General features: G+C 46.1%; 1 protein-coding gene across 11 annotated transcripts in view; it reads right to left on the reverse strand.

The window, feature by feature from the left end:
• The window catches only part of WDFY4 (WDFY family member 4), a 291,091-nt gene that overhangs the window by 129,823 nt on the left and 142,909 nt on the right, over positions 1-18,359 (reverse strand). For all 11 annotated transcript variants that reach the window (XM_025880584.2, XM_025880579.2, XM_025880582.2 and 8 more), the window contains 2 exons: positions 15,344-15,529; positions 13,902-14,038 (listed from right to left, as the gene is read on the reverse strand). In XM_025880584.2, the coding sequence (XP_025736369.1) occupies positions 13,902-14,038; positions 15,344-15,529 (323 nt within the window). The remainder of the gene's footprint in view (positions 1-13,901; positions 14,039-15,343; positions 15,530-18,359) is intronic.

Consider the following 18,359-nt stretch of genomic DNA (forward strand, 5'->3'; position numbering starts at 1 on the left):
TGGAAGCAGCCTGCACACAGCAACTAACATTTCAGAGAGAGAGAAAACAAATGGGAGCTGCAGTTTATAGGGAGGCTTCCTTCTTTCGGCTTTAAGAAGAGAGCCAAGGCCATTTTGGCCAGGACCACCCTGTCACTGCCCACCTCCAGAGCAAAACCCCTGGCCTGAGCCCTCAGGGGGGCCCTGGAGGCAATGGGGGCCCACAGCAGGAGTTACCTGAGGGCAGCCCTGACCTTATCCCTGTCCTTGATGCTGTGCACACCTGCTCACCTCAGCTCTCTTGGGGGTCACACCCAGGACTGGCCAGTAGGCACCCACAGTGGGGCTGTATGCGGCTCACAGGTAACATAATCAACACCAGCCCTTCCTTGTCCCTTAGGCTGGGTCCTCACACCTGTAGTCATTGTGAGGACAAAGAGAGCTGTGGCTATGCAGGGTCCCAGCCAGGCTGGAGACAGCTTGGCAGGCTTTCAGAAGGGGCACGGTGTTTAAAGCCCAGGTTAAGCAGTTGGTCCTATGGAGGGGGGGTGGCTCTTCCAGGCAGACGGGCCCACATTTGCCCAACAGTACAGATGGGAGAAGACAGGGTGCGTTATAACAAAATACAGAAGTGGGTCTGACTTGCAGATGGTGTGGGACAGGGGCGAGGGGTGGGCTGAGAAAAGCAGCGAGGTCAGGCTTCTTGCAGTGCGGGTGTGGGTCTGGGTCCTCTCCTGGACAGTGTGGGGGTACATGCTGGTTTTTGATCAGGGACAGGACAGGGTCAGATCGGATCCTTAAAAACTCACAGTGGAGGTGGCAAAGAAGTGCTGGGCGGGGCCATCTGCTTTGTTCTCCCTCTGTTCCTGTGCTCAGGCACTTCCACCTCTTGGCAGAAGTGTAACTGATGGGTGGGGACTCAATGTACCAACTATGTCGCCTCCTTCTCCACAAGGGCAGCCAGAAAGCTAGAGTACAGCATGGATGCTTGACTAATTCTTTATAGACTGCATGTTTATGATCTTCATTCCCTAGGAATTGGCTTTCTTCTTCTATTATTATTTTTCCTGATCTCATTTCTTTATTTTATTACATGCATTCTCATCTAAAGGTACCATAAATCCTCTGAGGAGTGAAGCAGGATATAAGTAAATACATGAAATTAAGTTAAGATAACCTGGATATGACATCCCACTAATGCCAGGCTAGCAGCTGAGCCACAAGGCAGACGGTCACAACTGTCCCTCTGCACCTGGAAGGGCCCCTTCCTCCCTACCAATTTCCCTCACAGCCTTCCTCCTCTCCCTCCTCGTCCTCCTCTAGTTCAAACTCCTCCAAAAAGCCCAAGTGAGCCCCCCCCCTCCTCTGGGCACCTCCTGAACCTTAACCCTTTGTTACAGGGTAATGGTTTCACCCTCCTAGAAGACAGGACTCCCAGGTCAGAGACTGTATCCACTGGCCTTAAGCCAAGGGCCTGGGATATAAGAGGAAATCAATGAATGTGCATAGAACGTTGAAAGAGGGAATATCTGGAGAAGAAATGTGAGCTTAAAGATGAGAGAGACATGGAAATGTAGATGCAGATGGAGTCATAGACGCTGACATATTTTCTGATCCTCCAGAGAAGCTGGAAGGGCACATGACAACTGGTTCCTGCACGGCACCCTCCTCCTGGACCACTCTCCCATTTGAGCTCCATGCTCCATTTATATACGGACTTCTCTCTCTCTCTCTCTGTTCTCCAATATACAAACTCACTTCCACTGTCAAGCCTTGGCACTAGCTGGGTTTGTTTTCGGAATCCACATTCCCCAGATGCTGGATGGTTCCTCTTTCCTCTCGACTTCATCATTGCTTCCAACCTACGGTGATCACAAGGCAGTCTCTAGCACATCATCTATTTCCTTCAGATTATGTCACACTATCTAATATTTTCTCATCTATTCCCTTTCGCTTATAGTTCTGTTTTCCCGAAACCAAGAGCAGACACCTCACCTGGCACCCCAGCCCATACAGAAGCTCCAAAACATAGAAATCCATGAGTCGGGGACCATCTCTAAGAACTGATCAGACACACGCTCATTCAATTGCACTTTTGTTTTACTCAACAACCTCAGCTACTCCCTTCGTCACCCCTAATTAGTAGATCAACCAGCACCCGAGGACCTCTGAACCTTTCTCCCAGGGCCCAGGACTGGACAGCCACACTTCCTTCTGCTGTCCCCAACCTTCCCTCCTATGCCAGGCCACGGAGCCGAGTTGACACCAGCCCCCATCGGCAATAGCAAAGAGAAGAAAATTTCAGAACTTGCTGTTCTGAGACTTCGAAACACTTTTTTTAATTAACCAAAATGGTTTCTCATAATAGATGGGTCCCAGGGCGAGAAGGCGGCTGTAACTCACATGGCAGGCGCCTGGTGGCCAAGCTGGGAGCAGGCCCTAGCGGGTTGTGAATGGCAGCATCACCTTGGGAGGCCCCCACACTCCTCCTCTCCACGACCATCTGCCAGTTTCTCATTTATAGAGTTGGGGACATTTCTGTCTCATGAACTCAAAAGCATTTTTGCATTGATGAGTATATTTAAGTTTTAAAAACTCATATTTAGAGAAGTAAACAAAAATGTGTTTCCCCCATCCTTAGGTCATAATTTTTCAAAATTTCTTAGGATGTCGATACCTTCCCCTCAAACACCACATTAGTTTTTGGAATGCAGGTGTGTCTCACATTAGGAAATCTAATATACAAAAATCTGAACCTCAAAATAGATTCTTGGGTATAATTCGTCTTTAAAGTAAAGGACTATATTCAGTTTTCAAAAGGATTCAAACTAGGATTTCTTTAAATTGCCACACCCCTAAATTAATTTCAAATCTGTTTCAATTTACAAAATCTTGACCTATAGACATTTTTTTTTCAGAAACCCATCTACTGTGATTCTTCTTAGATGCCATCTAAGTAGGGAGATCAATAAACAACACAAGGATTCTTTAAATATGGGGTTCATGGGTTATTCATCTCTATATTTTTAGTGAGGAATGCTATGTCTATTCAATAAATTCATGTGTTGTTGAATGGCATGGGATGAGATATTTATGTACATTAAAATATTGGGTATAGAGCTGAAGACTTGGACCTCAAGTTACTTTGAAACAATCTTCAGTGACACCCATCATAAATGGCATACGAACACAGCCTGATTTTATAATAAAAATAGTACAAAAGAGGGGTCCCTGGGTGGCTGTGTCAGTTAAGTGTCTGCCTTCGACTCAGGTCATGATCTTGGGGTCCTAGGATTGAGCCCAGCGTTGAGCTCCCTGCTCAGCGGGGAATCTGCTTCTCCCTCTGCCCCACCCTTCACTTGTTCTCTCTCTCTCTCTCTCAAATAAATAAAATTTTTAAAAAATACTAAAGAAGAGAAAGAAAGAAAATCAGAAAATAAATAGCAGAAGGAGAAGGAGGTGAGAAGATCTAGTTAACTTTTTCAGACTAGATGTTTCTGTTTGGATAGACATCTTTGGAGAAAGATGTCCCTAAAGACTTTTCAAACATAATTTAGATTCAATGCACCTTTTAACGGGCAGTGGTCAGGACCAGCTGTTGAGCATATTCCATTGATTTGTGGAACTTGCATAACCTCAGTGCCTGCTCTCTTGGAGAAAGTTCAAGCTATCATCTTGCTGCCAAAAGCAACTTTAGCCCCATTTCTTGTGAGGCTGAATGACCAGAAAAGCACTCAGGGGTGGCTTTGGCCTGCTCTCAGGTGGGAGAGCCCTTGGTGTCCCCAAATGGTGCATTTGTGGAGCACGGTGACACTGCCACCCTTTCGTGCCAGTCACAGTTGAGGAAATGTGTGATTAGCAAGAGGCAGGACCACAAGCCAGCCATGGGATGAAGTGAGTTCCTGTTGGTATCAATTATTCATTTGTTGTGTGGACTTTGCATTCTTAAGAAGACATGATATGGCAGACCACATTTTAAGGTAAGTTTTAGGAATAAACAGTTGAGGGGAAAATTCTGGTAGAGAAAAATCTATCTGTTCGCTGAGGTAGGTGCTTGCTGTCTACTTGAAGAAGGTCAGCATCATCTGATTTTAGCAGTGGGATCCCTCAGTCAGGCCAAGGTCTCTGCTAACATAGCCACTATCCTTTACATGAATGGGAAAAAGGAAGCCCCTTCTGGACCGACAAATGAGAACGAAGGCAGAGACCACCCCACAGCTCACAGCTTGCTAGCTGGAACAGAAGTCAGGGCCCACCCCCAAAACTGCCTATCTCTATGGAGAGCCCTGTGTGGGTTTCCTCTGGCATGATGTCACTGCTTGTCATAGTCCAGCCAGTCTCAGGTCCACCCACCAGTCCCTGTACCATGCTACCTGTCCCCTACCTGCCCCAGGAGACCAGCTTCTCTCTGCCTGGACTATAGGGATGTCGGCACCCATAATGATGAGCAGCTAGTGGTTCAGCAGGCTCTACTCATAGCCAACACTGCCATCGATCCTTTCACGAGAACAAGGGACAACCTCTCTTATGCCACTGTATTCTCTCTACATTTATTTGAAATCTCGTTCACACAAAACTGAGGGGACTGGATCTGGCAACACCTAAATCCATCCCTGGAAACATCATCCAGAAAGTGATTGGGGATGTTCAATATCATCAGCAGAGACTTTTCCTCCTCACTAAACAAATAATATCAGGTCAATGCTCAAATGGCCCAGTATCTTCATACTAGAAGATGGGGGAAGTGGCCATCCCACCCACTGAGCTCTGACAATAAACCATGAGCTTTAATAAAACATGGGCATTCCAGGATTTAATTGGGATTGTTTAAAAAATGAGAACCTTGGGGATTTGGGCATGGTGGCTTCTCTCCTGGGACCCTCTTTTCCAGCAAATGTCTGGGGACTCTGTGATGTTTCAGGAAGGGTCCCAATCTGATGAGGTTGCTGTATTTAGCACAACAGTTATAATATCTCATTATAATAAATTAAGTTATAATATTTCATCAGAAACCAAGGGGCCATCCTAAAAAGCCCAGAAATGTGAACTTGCAATCAAGGATGGCTGGACCACAAGTTTGCTCTGTGTGGCTTCCCTCTTTCCTGCGTAAGAAAGGGCCTGTGTGGGACCTGTGCTTAGCAAGCCACTGATTACATTCCCTGAATCTAATGTGACGGAAAGAATATGTTAAAATACTTGACCTAAAACACCTTTAAAGGGAAAAGTCAGCTAGAGATTTAAGTGACAGAAAGTTTTTAGAAAAAAAAAATCAGTTGTGATTTTTTAAACACAAAAGACACAAACAAACCAATGTATTAAATAAAATGATCACATAAGAGCAAAAGCACAAAGCACAGTAGCAAACCTATCAACTAAATACTCTGTGTCATGTAAGCACTCTAACCTGGCAATGATTCAAACACTGAGCAACAGAATGGCAACTTTAATATATACCATTAATAGCAAAATGTCTGCTTTTATTGAAGAAAAAAACAAAAACTATGTTGCTCTAAGCAGTTTTGAAATGAATATCTAATTCAAAACTTCCCCTGTGCATATAAATGCATGCTAATTTACATTTTAATTACTTCCTAAGAAATCAGAAGCATTTGTTGACAGTAGAACATAATGTCAACTTCACGGTGCACTGTTGGTGGATGCTTAATGAACTTAATTAGATAATTAGTGATGTTAATTATCCTTCTATTATGAAGATAAGGATGTCTCACAAATGATGTACTTGGTAAAGAAACATCATTAAAGGTATCAGTGTTTGCTTTGTTCATTTACTTCTATTTTTCAAACTCCTGTAACAAGGACTTTTGATAGACTAGTAACATTTAAGATTTCCTTAAAATGGAAAAAGAAAAGCCACTGTCTCCATCCACCCGTGACTGTCCTTCCCTCTTGTTCTGGATAGTAATGCTGTGTGGGTGATGTTGCTGCTCTTTCAAATCCTCTGCTGTCGGGACCTATCATCCACGTTCACTTCTCATACGGAGTTTCTTGATCCAGCCAACTCCTTCCTGGTCACCTCTTGATGATGATGTGATGAGTGGGTTCTAACATCAATTGTTTGAAGAATGGTGTGTGTGTGTGTATGTGTGCACGTGTGCGAGTATGTCAAAGAGACAGTGGAAATGAGAGAGAGCACCCTGGTTGGGTGCCCAGACCACTTGAAAAAAACCTCTAGGGCAATTCATGCACGCATGTACACACATGTGCACAGGTGTTGCCCCAGCCTGGCTGCCTTCCCATGAGCCTACGATGCTGTGTCCCCGCCTCCATCACCTGGATACGTTGCTCCCCTGGGAAGGTCCATTCTGGGTGTGGCATTGGAACACCTCTTCCTGCAAGACCAGGGCCATGATTCATGCTACGTAACTTCAGCATCAGTGAAAAAAGAAACTTCAGGGTTTGAGAAATAAGATAGTGGACCTCATCATTTTTTCCCTTTCTTGCTCCCTAATACATCTAGCAACCAGAGAATAACCAAAGTCCTTTCTGGAAATAATTCCAGTCCAGACATACCATGAAGAGCTTAAAGGCCAGGCTGGGGAGAGTAACACAATTTTTAGGGTCAGTTATCTCTGGAAAAGCATCAGGAGAAAGTAAGTCACTGGCAGCCTTGCCCACGGCAATTATAAAAACCAAGATTCCATTTAGCAGACGGCCTTAGTCACTGTGCTCACATCCATAGAGGGATTTACACTTTTCAAAGTCTCTTTTTAAATCATACTTGCATTTGTGTCCGAGTGGTTTTATTCCTCTCACACACAGTCCCATTTAATTACTTGCTCACTAGACTTTTCCCACCACTGAACACAGTGGGGTTTTCCAACAACACAGCATTGTGATTTCTCATCAAGTGCTTGATTTTAGGTTTTCTGAATCACTCTTCTCTTTCCTATGATTTCCGGTGGCTTTGTCCCTCCAGCTCCTCTCTTGATTTGCTGACAGAGGCTGTCTCCTTGCCCTTCTGCCATGCCAGTGAGAACGTACTATCAGGACCACACCCCTCTCTAGGTCCTCTGGCCTAATTTTAGAAGTCCTCATGTGTCTTAATTCCCCCCCAAATTTAGGCCACCTGCTTCCACACATTTCTCTTAAAGGCACATTCATCTCCTGGGAATATCCTTTCTCTCTTGCCCAAAACATCCTGTTGAATTTACAACAAGTTTAAGTAAAATAGTCCCCATGACAATCTTCTGAATTTCAGATTTTTAAAATTTCTTACAGATTTTTGACGGAAACTCTCACAGCAGACAGACTCTGGGAACTCTGACTTCTGTTTTCACAGTTGCATTTTGACTTCCTCAGCTGCTACCTGCTATTCCACCACTGACTTTGCTTCATGTCAAAGCCGATTTCTTTCTATTTTCAAAAATCCCTTCTCAGCCCTGGGGCTCTCCTGCCCCATGAACCTTCCCCCCGGGTAAGTGACAGCTGAGGCTTCCTCCATAAGTGCCGTGCATGTCCTGAACTCAGAAGCGCCGAAGCACCAAACTCAAAAGCATTGTGTCCTTGTCGGTCCCTCCCCTCCTTCCGGAGACAGGGGCACCAAGTTCTCTGAGGCTCATTGTGCCTTCAGCCTCAGCAAGACCAAAATCACACAGCAGCAGGAGACGAATACAAACATGCCAGAAAGAAAGACTAGGAACTGCTTGATCACTCCCCCAGTAACTGCTAAAGCCTTCCCATTCTGCACACTTGCTTCCCTTTCTGCAATTTTTATTTGGGTTTCATGATTTCTTTAAAGAGAAAATAAGTATACAGAAACATTTATGCATGAAATGATATGATGTCTGGGATATTGCTTCAAAATTATTCCATGCAGCGGGGAAAAGTGGGTAGCGATAGAGATGAGACAAGATTGGCCATGAGTCGAACATTGTGGACCTGAAGTGATGGATAGATACATGGGGATTCATCTTACTATTTTCTCTACTGCGGCATATGTTTGAAACTTTCCACAGTGATTTTTAAAAGAGATAATGGGTAAAGTGCTCAGAGTTGGATGGTCAAAAATGTCATTTCCCTTACCAGGGACCCGGGCCAGGGCTGTCCTTCATTCAGCTGTCACCCAGTTGCTGGCCTCAGCCAGCATCTCTTCCTCCACCAGGGGCAGGGCTGCTCTGTGTCTGGGCCTGGGACAGTGGGCCTGGGCACACAGTCAGGGAGGGAGCCAATGGCAAGTCTGCGGTCACCCTGCCCACAAAGGTGTCCCATCTCTGAGATCTTGGTTCCCATGCGTGGGCATGGACTGTCTTAGTCCTAAGGCCCTAGTGTACCTGGTGGGCAGAGGGCTCACCCACGGAGCAGCTGTTAGAGACCAGGGACCTTGGAGCAAATGCATTTCGCTTTTGTGCCCTTGTCAGGCTAGGCAGAGAATTCCTGCCAAGAACTTGTCTTTGGTACTTTAGCAACTGCAGAGTGTCACCCCCGGCTGTGGTGATTTCTCATCCCTTCTATTAATTCTCGTACAGCCCTGGCTTCCCTACCTGGGCCATTTCCACTTTGAAGACAGCAACCGGAAGCTTGCTCGGCTATCTCCGAAAGCTGTAGAAACATGTGGACACCGGGCCTGGCCCTGCTCCAGAGGGTCTTACTCCTCTATAAGCCCCTCAGCTTTGCTTGGAGGCAGGAGTGTGCAACTCCCTCCTCAGATGGGGTCCACCTGGCCCCTGCATGGAAGAGCTGTCTGCACATGTACCACTGATCCCAGGAGGAAAATGGGGTAAAATCCTGCTCATGCTTTGCTGAACAAGACACAGGTCAGGCAGTTGCGCCCACCCAGCAAGATTCCTACCCTCTCATGGGCTAGAAGTGGGCCTGAACTCTCAACCCCCTTCCTCTGGCTTGTTCCTCCCATGCTCTGCAGATCCAACAGAAGCATGAGAATCACACACCTCCCACACCTGCCACACCCCAGTGTCCTTTCTCCTCACTGTCTGATTACAAAGAGTCCAGGGCCTCTGCCTGTGGCAGCCCTCTTCTTTTGCTCATCCCAGCCTTGGTTCAACAGAATTTTCTTGGGTGTTCTTTGATTTCCACTGCTCCAACCCCTGCCCCTGCAGCCTCCATTCTCTCCCATCTAAATGATGCCACAGCCACCAGCCTGGCCCCTCTCAGCGGGGCTCTAACCTCCAATCCTACCCCTACAGACAGAAGCGGACTGCTCCCCCACTACTTCAGCCCTCCCTTCGGGCACATCTAGCATGAGCCATGGCGTCCTCCCCGCATCCCGGGGCGGCCTCCATCACCCCCCTGCTCACAGGACTCACATGCCCTCATCCTCACGGCCCCTTCCCACCCGGCCTTTCATGTCCTGTCTGCCTGTTTTCTGTTTGCTAATGCTCTTTCTCTAAAAAAGAAAAAGAAAAAAAGGGAAGACTGCCTACTACATACTTTGGAATAATTCTTCATTTACAGAAAAGTTACAAAGATAGTCCAGAGGGTTCCATCAACCCCTCACCTGCTTCGCCATAATGTTAACAACATACACTGCCATGGTGTGTCTGTCAGAGCTAAGAAGCCAGCAGGAGTTGCTGATGTTTTTTTCAACTTACTGTTAAAGAAGAAAGTCTAAAACTGGGTCGGCAAGTTGCACACAGTGCTGGGAAGAGGAACGACTGGCCGGGGTACACACTATGGGTTGCTCTAAGCTGAAGGGGGACATCAGGAGGCAGCTTCCGGGACAGCATCGTTGGTGTCTGGTGGCCTCAAGGGAGCCCGAGGTCCCAAGCTCTGTCTGACAGGCTGACCCCCACAGCCTTCATTCACCACAGGAGAGGCCATGACTCCACCATCTGATCCCAGAGGGGACCGTGATGGGGTCAGGAGAAGAAAAGGAAGAAGTGACATCCATCATACCAGCCTTGCCCCAAAGTTCAGCTAACCTGCCAAGAGGAAAACATTTTCCACTGAAAACAAAGATAGGTAAAAGGAATTAGGAATGGTACATCGTATGTCTCACTCCAAGGAGCAATTTATCAGTGCTACAGAGCTGTCAGCTGCTGACATGATAAGGAATAACATCAAATGAATAATGTTTCCTCCAAAACCAACTCCTTTAATTACAAGCCTCTTCTTTCCAGAAGAGAGACAGAAGATGAAGAAACACCAATTTCATGCACTTGTGCCTGAATAATGTCTCCATGCTGCTTTTTCCAGATGGCGACCTTCTCACTGGAGGGACTAATGATGTGGGCATATTTAGGCAAAAACCAATAACGGAGTCTTTAACCTTCAACAACAAAAAGCGTGTTGTACAAAATGTTCCTTGGGATACATTAGAAAATATCAATTACATTGCTCACTGAGGTGTAATCAGCTGTAATAATCAAAATTAATTTTTAAAAATAATTAAACAGACCCCAGGGCAGATAGTTGATGCTCTTCTCCTATGACATCACAGTCTACATATGTACCTGAGAAGTTGTGCCTTCTGTTAGCAACAAAGGCATCTCGCGAGGATGAGTGATGGATGCAGGATGTGAAGGCTGCTGAGTTTCATCTCAATGAAAAGAGGGAAAGCATTTTATTCCCTCGCTCCATACAGTTCTGCACACATTCTTCAAGAGCCTCTTATGTACCAGGCACTGTGCCCAGCCCAGAGCAAGTTACTGGTATAGGATGCTCCAAAGCAAAGACACAGTTCATTTTTAAAATTAAAACAGTCCATTTTGTTTCAAAACGAATTTGTCTTTTAAAAGTCCGCAAGATAATATGAGCTGAAGGAAGGATGACTAAATCAGATCGAAGAGGGACAAGGTTCAAACAGGAAGGCAGAAGCAGGGAGAAGGGTGTGTGCATGTACGTGTGTGCACATGTGCATGTGTTTTGCAGACATTTATGGCTCTGGGTATGTGCAGTTACAAGAGCTGGGCCACGGTTATCTCTCCGAGCTTCTGAGTGCCCAGATGACTGTGCCGAGAAATCTAAGTGTGACAGAGTGTTCATGAGTTGCTTTGGAAAGGCACAGGTCTTCCTGATGGTGACAGCTAAGGGAGATGTCACCCAGGGCTGCCCTCTCCCCACTTCAGTCCGGCCACACTGTCCTTTGCTGCCTTAGAACACCCCAGCACATGCCAGTCTCAGCACCTTTGTCTGATGGTCCCCTCTTTGCCTGACCACTCTTTCCGGAGAGTCTCTTCCTTATTTCTCTGTTCCCACGCCCCTTTCCAGAGAGGGCTTCTGACCACCTTCACGTAAATAGCCAGCCTCTCCCACTTACCCTGCTCCATTTTTCCTCATTGCAATTAACACCTTCCATATTTACAAATTATTTATCTGTTGACTGTCTATCTTTACCTCCTAAAATGCAGTCTCCATGAAAGCAAAGAATATGTCAGATTTTCTCTCTTCTGTAGCCTCAGTGTTTAGCAGGGTACAAAGTAAGTACTTAATAAATATTTGTTGAGTGAATGAATGAATGAATGAATGGAGACCTCAACTGATGTGGAAGACAGTATCTTCAGCAGCCTGCCTTCACCAAAGACAGCCAATTTAAAATATTCTTGCCTCCAGATCTCTCCATGTGAGCCCACAGCAAACTATTACAAGCCATTTGTAGACCTACAGGGCCTCAAACACTGCAATCTATTCCAGCTTCTTTCAGATGAACCATTTCTCAACCAGTCTCCCCAGCACTCAGAGGCAACAGAGCCATGCCAATGACAGTGACCTGGGAGGGGGTGGGGGACTGGCAAGAGGCACATCCATAGCCTACAAGGGTTCCCATATAATGCATGCCCATGTCCAGCATCCCAGCTGTCGCTTCCCTAGCTTCCACAGCCAGACTGAACTGACCTCCTGGGGACAGAGCTGACTTGCTCAAGGAACGGAAGTTCCAGGATGAAGCCAGGGGAAGAGGGGCTGGACCCCCGCTAGTCAGGAGCAAGTGCTTGGGCACAGATGGGGATGCTCCAGCTTCTGGGGCTTGGCACAGCCATACCACCTGTGAGATGGTCCTCCCTTTGGCAAGGACTGATAAGGTAAGACGGAATTTCAGAAACTGTCTTCCATTTCTAAAGCCCTTGCAGTTTCCAAGGGCTTCCACAGGTTCTAGTGTAAACAGAACACAGTCCCAGTTGTAAGATCAGGAATTGAGGCTCTGAGAGGTCACAGAATTGCCCAAGGTCATGTGTGGCAGTACAGAGACAGGAGATCCTTTCTTCACACTGCCATTTCCTGGCTACAAAGCCCTTGACTGTTTTTTTTTGTTTTTTTTTTTTAAGATTCAGTTTCCACATCTATACAATGGGGCTGATAATAGCTTCGTGATACACCTGTTACGAATCTAAATGAGTTGTTCACTCACTCGGTCAGCCAGTCAACAAGCTTACCGAGCAGGGTTTTCCACAAGCCAACATGCTGAGGACACAGCCTACCCTCAGTACTGAACACCAGGTGGCCACACAGCCCCGTCAAGTTCATTTTCTGTCTTCCCTTCTATGTTTGGTCTCTTTCCCCAGACGTCCTAAATCCTCTTCTTTCTGAAGCTTGGAAAGAGGAGAATCTCCTTCCCCTGCCCAGGCAGCCCTTACTCCCCTCCTCCCTAGTATCTGATGATAGTGCCCTCCCACCAGTCACTGGCCACAATGGACAACAGAGCCATGGGAACAGCAGAGCCCATATTCAGAGCAGGTGGTATTTGGAGTCAACCTCATTTTCCAAAGTTACATGGGCCGAGAGCTCCAGCTGTGTCATGTGTCTATCAACCATCTATCCCACCTCCCCGGGGAGCCCCTTCCCACAATTCCCCACAGTTTTCTATCCCATTGTGTAGATAAGGAGATAAAGATTCAGGGAAGTTAAGTAAATAGCCCAAGGTCTTCTGACCCTAAGGTCATGTCCATTCAATGACCATAAACTGCCTCTGAAAATAAGTCAGTGACCCCAACATTAGAATATGACAGATTGTGTTCTCCAAAAAGAGCCTCAGCAGTATTTCTAGTCCTACATGCTCTTGCAGAACCTTACCACTTCCCTACCAGAAGGTAGAGCCTATTTCCCTCCCCTTGAACTTAGGCAGAACTCTGTGCCTGTCTTGACCAAAGAAAAGCAGCAGAGGTGAAGTTAGGTCATAGAAAGCAATGTGGCTTCCGCCTGACTCTCTCTCTCTCTCTGTATCTCTCTGTCTCTCTTTCTCTCTCCTTCCCCCTTCTTTGGAAATTAGCCCTTGAAATCCAGCCACCAGGTTGTCAGAAAGCTAGGACACATGGAGAAGCTAGGTACATGTGTTCCAGCTAACAGTCTCAGCTGAGGTCTCAGACTAAAGTCAGGAGGAACCACCAGACGTGTGAGTAAATGAGCCTTCCAATGGTTCCAGCCAAGGCTCCAGACCTCATGGAGTAGAGGCACCTCCCTACCCCTGTTGTGTTCCAAATTCCTTATGACAGCATCCATGATCAGAAAAACTCATTGTTGGTGCCGCTGAATTTTAGGATGGTTTCCTATGCAGCTTTAAAGAAATGAATTTGAAAAAAAAACAAAAAACGAAAATTCAGCCCCACATAGTCAAGAGGATCCACCACTACATCTCCTGGTAAAGGTGCCAATGTTTCTGTCCCTCTTTGCTGAGCCCACACATACATCTCCAGCTGAGCTGCAAGCTAGGGCTCTCTGAGCATACCTGACTCAAAAGGAGAGTGGGAACAAGGACTGGTTTGGGTTTTAATGCCATAAGGAACACCTGCTCTTGGAGTTCAAGGGGAGCCCATATTCACTTCAAGTTAAAGCTAGCCCCAAACCTGGCTTCCCTAGATACAGTCTCAACTGGGAAGTCACATGCCTAACCTTCCATGCTCAGAAGAATATGGAATTGGATCATGTCCAGAAACAACAGAGAGAGAAGACATGACTTGTGGGGTTTGGAACAAATGCCTGATGCTTCTCTAAGGAAAGGGGTCTGAGCTCACCTCTGTCTTGCACTCAGGGTCCTTGGCCTGTCGCCCGGGCATCAGCCTCATGGCTGAAGACAAGCTGCCACTCCATGAAGACACTTTGCTGTGGTGTCCCACAGTCGAGCGACTGGTCAGCGACTTCTTCTCAGATGCTAGGAACAGGGAAGTAAAAACTGTCAGAGGTGAAGTTGAGAGGAGAGCACACACGATTTCTACAACTGGCTTGGCTTTCAAAGAGCCAGCCAGGGGCACAAGTCCAGTGAACCACCTCCAATAAGGAAAACAGCCCAGGCTACAAGCATACACTGCCATCTCCTGACTAAGACATATAGGGCGGGTTTCGAGGTCACCAGACCCAGCTTAGACTCCTAGCTCTACTGACTCAAAGTGAGACGCTGGACAAATTAGCTAAATTGGGGATAATAGCATCTAACCTCGTTCTGGTGTTATGAAGAGTAAGTAAGATTATGTGTTTAAAACACAGGTCATCAAATATAGAGAATTTTCAATATGTTATTGTTGGCCAAAAAGAGAGCCATTTGTAAGCACTGAGGTCTATCTGACCATTTTATTCCCTATATGTGTATGGAGATAGATGTCCCGTCTTATTAAACTTTTCCCTGAAATGGAATCTGACATTTTGACTTCAAATTACACATGTATACACATAGGCATGTGCATACATACATATTTTCCAGGGCCAGTTTGGAAAGCCAATGAAATAAAAGTTCTATATCGCCAGACAATGTGGGATGATACACATGGAAATAACTAACTCTTGAATCACTGTGAATTTTGTAATACTGGAAGACTTAAAACAAGTACATGAGCCATAGTTCAGGAGCAATGACCACTTTAAAAACAAAATTCCAGGTGGGTGGACTGGCTGGCTCAGTCGGTAGCGTGTATGACTCTTGATCTCAGGGTTGTAAGTTTGAGCCCATGTTGGGTGTAGAGATTCCTTAAAAATAAAATCTTAAAAAATTAAAACAACATTCCCATGGCTGCATTAACTAATGTGAAGGGGGCAATGTTGAGTCACTAAAAGAATTCAAGGATCATTACTATCTTAGGGATGAAAACTTTCACTTGGAACATGAAGAACCTGGGCTCCAGGTCACTGCATGACTTGGTGCAAGGTTTCAAAGCTGGTAGGTGAATATCACGGCAGGACCTAGAACCCTAAACTCTAGACTAGAACTAGAGTTCTGACATGGCATCCACTCTCTCTAAGAGATTACTAGAATCTGCTTGCATCTCTGGCTTTCCTTTCACCTAAGCGTTCATTCTTTGTGTGCAAAGATTCACAAGGTTTCAGTGACATAAATCCCACCCACCAAAGGGATGAGAGAGAAAAATCTGGTTGGAAAAGGCTCCCGGCCCTGAGTGGAACTTTGGGAAAGTCTGCATCTATGAGACCCAACAGTTCTGTTCCCTGGAGCCAAGTGGACAGAGACCTAAATAATGCTGCCAGGCCTTGAGCATCGTCTCCTCCCAGAGTGGGGTAATCTCTTCAATCTTCACTTCACTCTCTCCAGGTTTCACAGAGAGATCAATCTTGAAAGTGTCCTCCAGCTCCTGCCGCCTCTGTGCCATGAGCTGCTGCCAGAGGGTCCGCACCGTCTTTTGGATGTTGTGCTGGACTAACAGAGAGAGCACATCACACAGTCAGGATGGCCTTGGTGCCTCTCCCAGCAAGGGCCAGGAGATGGTGTATCATGGCTGCTTTTATTGAATCTTTCTTGAACATCACTCAAGCTTTGCAAGCTCTAGCCAGAAAACAGTCAATATGTAGACAATGCTACCAACTTCCATGTGAGCTGGCCTTTTCCCGACCCCTAACTGCCCACCACCAAGTCCTGCCTGCCTCAGATGTTCAGAGCTGGGAAATATTACTGATGGACACAAGAAGTCTCTTTCTCCTACCCCCCAAATTCATTAGATACCAAACAGAAAAAATACCTGTGTAAGCTCTAGGTAACTAAATACCACCTCCAATAGCTCCTTCTAACCTACCTTTTATGTCGGCTCCTCAAAAGAAAGGACACCAATCCCAAAACTATGCTTAGGGACCCAGGACCCAAGCCAGTCCTCGTTCCTGACACTGAATCATGCTTCCCACCACCCAACAATCTCAGTGCCCTGGATTTGCCCAGATATGGACCAACCTATCATACCAGTTTTAACTGCTATGCCCTATAATTATAGTACCCTAAATGCCTAAATACCGTTGGATCTTGGACCACCGAGTCACTCCTCTAGTACCAGCCTCTATAGTCCATTTTTCTCACTCTAGGAGGATGGACATTGTTCCGCCAACTTTACTAGACAAACCCAAAATATGAATGTCCATGTTGTAATTTACACTGTGTCCGAGTACACTTTAAACTCACAAGAGTTTTGGTGGCTGGAGCAATATGGCGGAGGAGTAGGAGACCTGGATTTCGTCTGGTCTCAGGAATTCAGCTGAATAGGGATCAAACCATTCTGAACACCTACGAACTCAACAGGAGATCGAAGAAGAGAGTAGCAACAACTCTCTGAACAGAGAAGCGACCACTTTCTGGAAGGTAGGACGTGCGGAGAAGTGAATCCGAGGCGATATTCGGGAGGATAGATGGCGGGGGAGGGGGCCACCGCCAGCCGCTTCTGGCAAGTGATAGAGCCGCGGAGCACAAAATCGGACCTTTTAGAAGTCGGCTCCGCTGAGGGACGTCACTCCAGTGGCTAAGCAGGGGGTGGAATCCTCCCGGGACAGAGTGGTCTCAGGACCCTCGGGGTCACAGAAAGACCAGGGGTGCCTGAGTGCAGCAGAGCTCCCAGGGATCGGAGCGGGGAAGCCGGCTGCAGAGACGGAGCCCAGGCGTAGGCTCTCAGCTCAGGGTTGCTATAAACTGTGATCCGCGGCCTAGCCGGGCCACTGCTCCCCCAGCAGGGACCCAACAAGCAGCAGAGCCAGGGAGACTCCCCTTCCTCCCCCAGGAGGAGCGGCGCGGGAGTGCACCACAGGGATCTGCTGGGTTTAGAGACTCCACACGGGGTCAGGCGCCGGAGATAGAAACGCTCGGTCACAGGCCGGGTGAGCACGGAGTGCGGCCGGAGACCAGGGAGATGAGAGTGACTGCTTTTCTCTGGGGGCGCACTAAGGAGCGGGGCGCCGAGTTCTCAGTTCCTCCGGGTGGAGATTGGGAGGCCACCATTTTCGCCCTGGTCCTCCAAAGCTATACCGAGAACTTGCAGGGAACAAAAGCTCCTGAGAGCAAACCCGAGCAGCTTGCTTAGCCCAGACGGACAAGGGCGAGGCAATTCAGTCTCCGGCAAAGACATTTGGAAACCACGACAACAGACCCCCTCCCCCAGAAGATCAGTACAAACAGCCAGCAAGCCAAGACCAAGTTTACCAATCAAGGAGAACGGGAGAACTCCAGCGCTAGGGGAATACTGCACATAGAATTCATGGCTTCTTTTTACCATGATTCATTAGTTCATCAAAGTTAATTTTTTTAACTGTTTTTTTTTTCTAATTTTTCCTTTTCCCTTTTTCAACCAACATCTTATCAATCACTTTTTAAAAAAAAAACATTTTTTATTTTTCATTTTTAGAGTCATATTTTATCCCTTCATAGTAGTTACCCTTATTTTTGGCATATATATATAAGTTGTTCTCTCTTTAAAATTTTGAGATCCAGTTTCTTCTAACAGATAAAAATATACCCTAAATCACTAGTGTATGGCTTTGTTCTAGTCTCCTACCTGATCACATTCTCTCCCTTTTTTTAATCTTCCTCTTTCTTTTTTCAAACAACTTCTTATCTTATCAATTCCCTTTATAAAATCTTTTATAATTTTCATCTTTACAGTCATCTTCCATCCCTTCATTATATCAACCCTTATTTTGTACATATATGTCTTTCTTCCTTTAAAATTTTAGGAGGCACTTTTTTCTAACAGACCAAAATACGCCCAAAATCTAGTGTGTGGCACTGATCTATGCACTAGCCTGATCATATTTGATCATATTCTGCTTTTTTTGTATTGTTCTGTTTTTGTTTTTATCTTTTTTTCTCTTTTTTTTTTTCCTGTTTCTTTTTTCTTTCTTTCCCTTTCTTTTCCCCTGGTTTCAGGTCTTTTCTGATTTGTATACAGTATATTTGCTGGGGACGTTGTTAACCTGTTAGCATTTTGTTTTCTCATTCATCTGTTCTCCTCTGGACAAAATGACAAGACGAAAAAAATCACCTCAGCAGAAAGAACAAGAGGTAGTACCGTCAGCCAGGGACCTACTCGATACGGACATTAGTACGATGTCAGACTAGAGTTCAGAATCATGACTTTAAAGATACTAGCTGGGCTTGAAAAAAGTGTGGAAATTATTAGAGAAACCCTTTCTGGAGAAATAAAAGAACTAAAATCTAACCAAGTCGAAATCAAAAAGGCTATTGATGAGGTGCAATCAAAAATGGGGGCACTAAC

The sequence above is a fragment of the Callorhinus ursinus genome, unplaced genomic scaffold (assembly GCF_003265705.2).
Source record: "Callorhinus ursinus isolate GAN/ISIS: 27379988/994484 unplaced genomic scaffold, GSC_fseal_2.0 scaffold20, whole genome shotgun sequence".
In the NCBI taxonomy this organism is placed as follows: domain Eukaryota; kingdom Metazoa; phylum Chordata; class Mammalia; order Carnivora; family Otariidae; genus Callorhinus; species Callorhinus ursinus.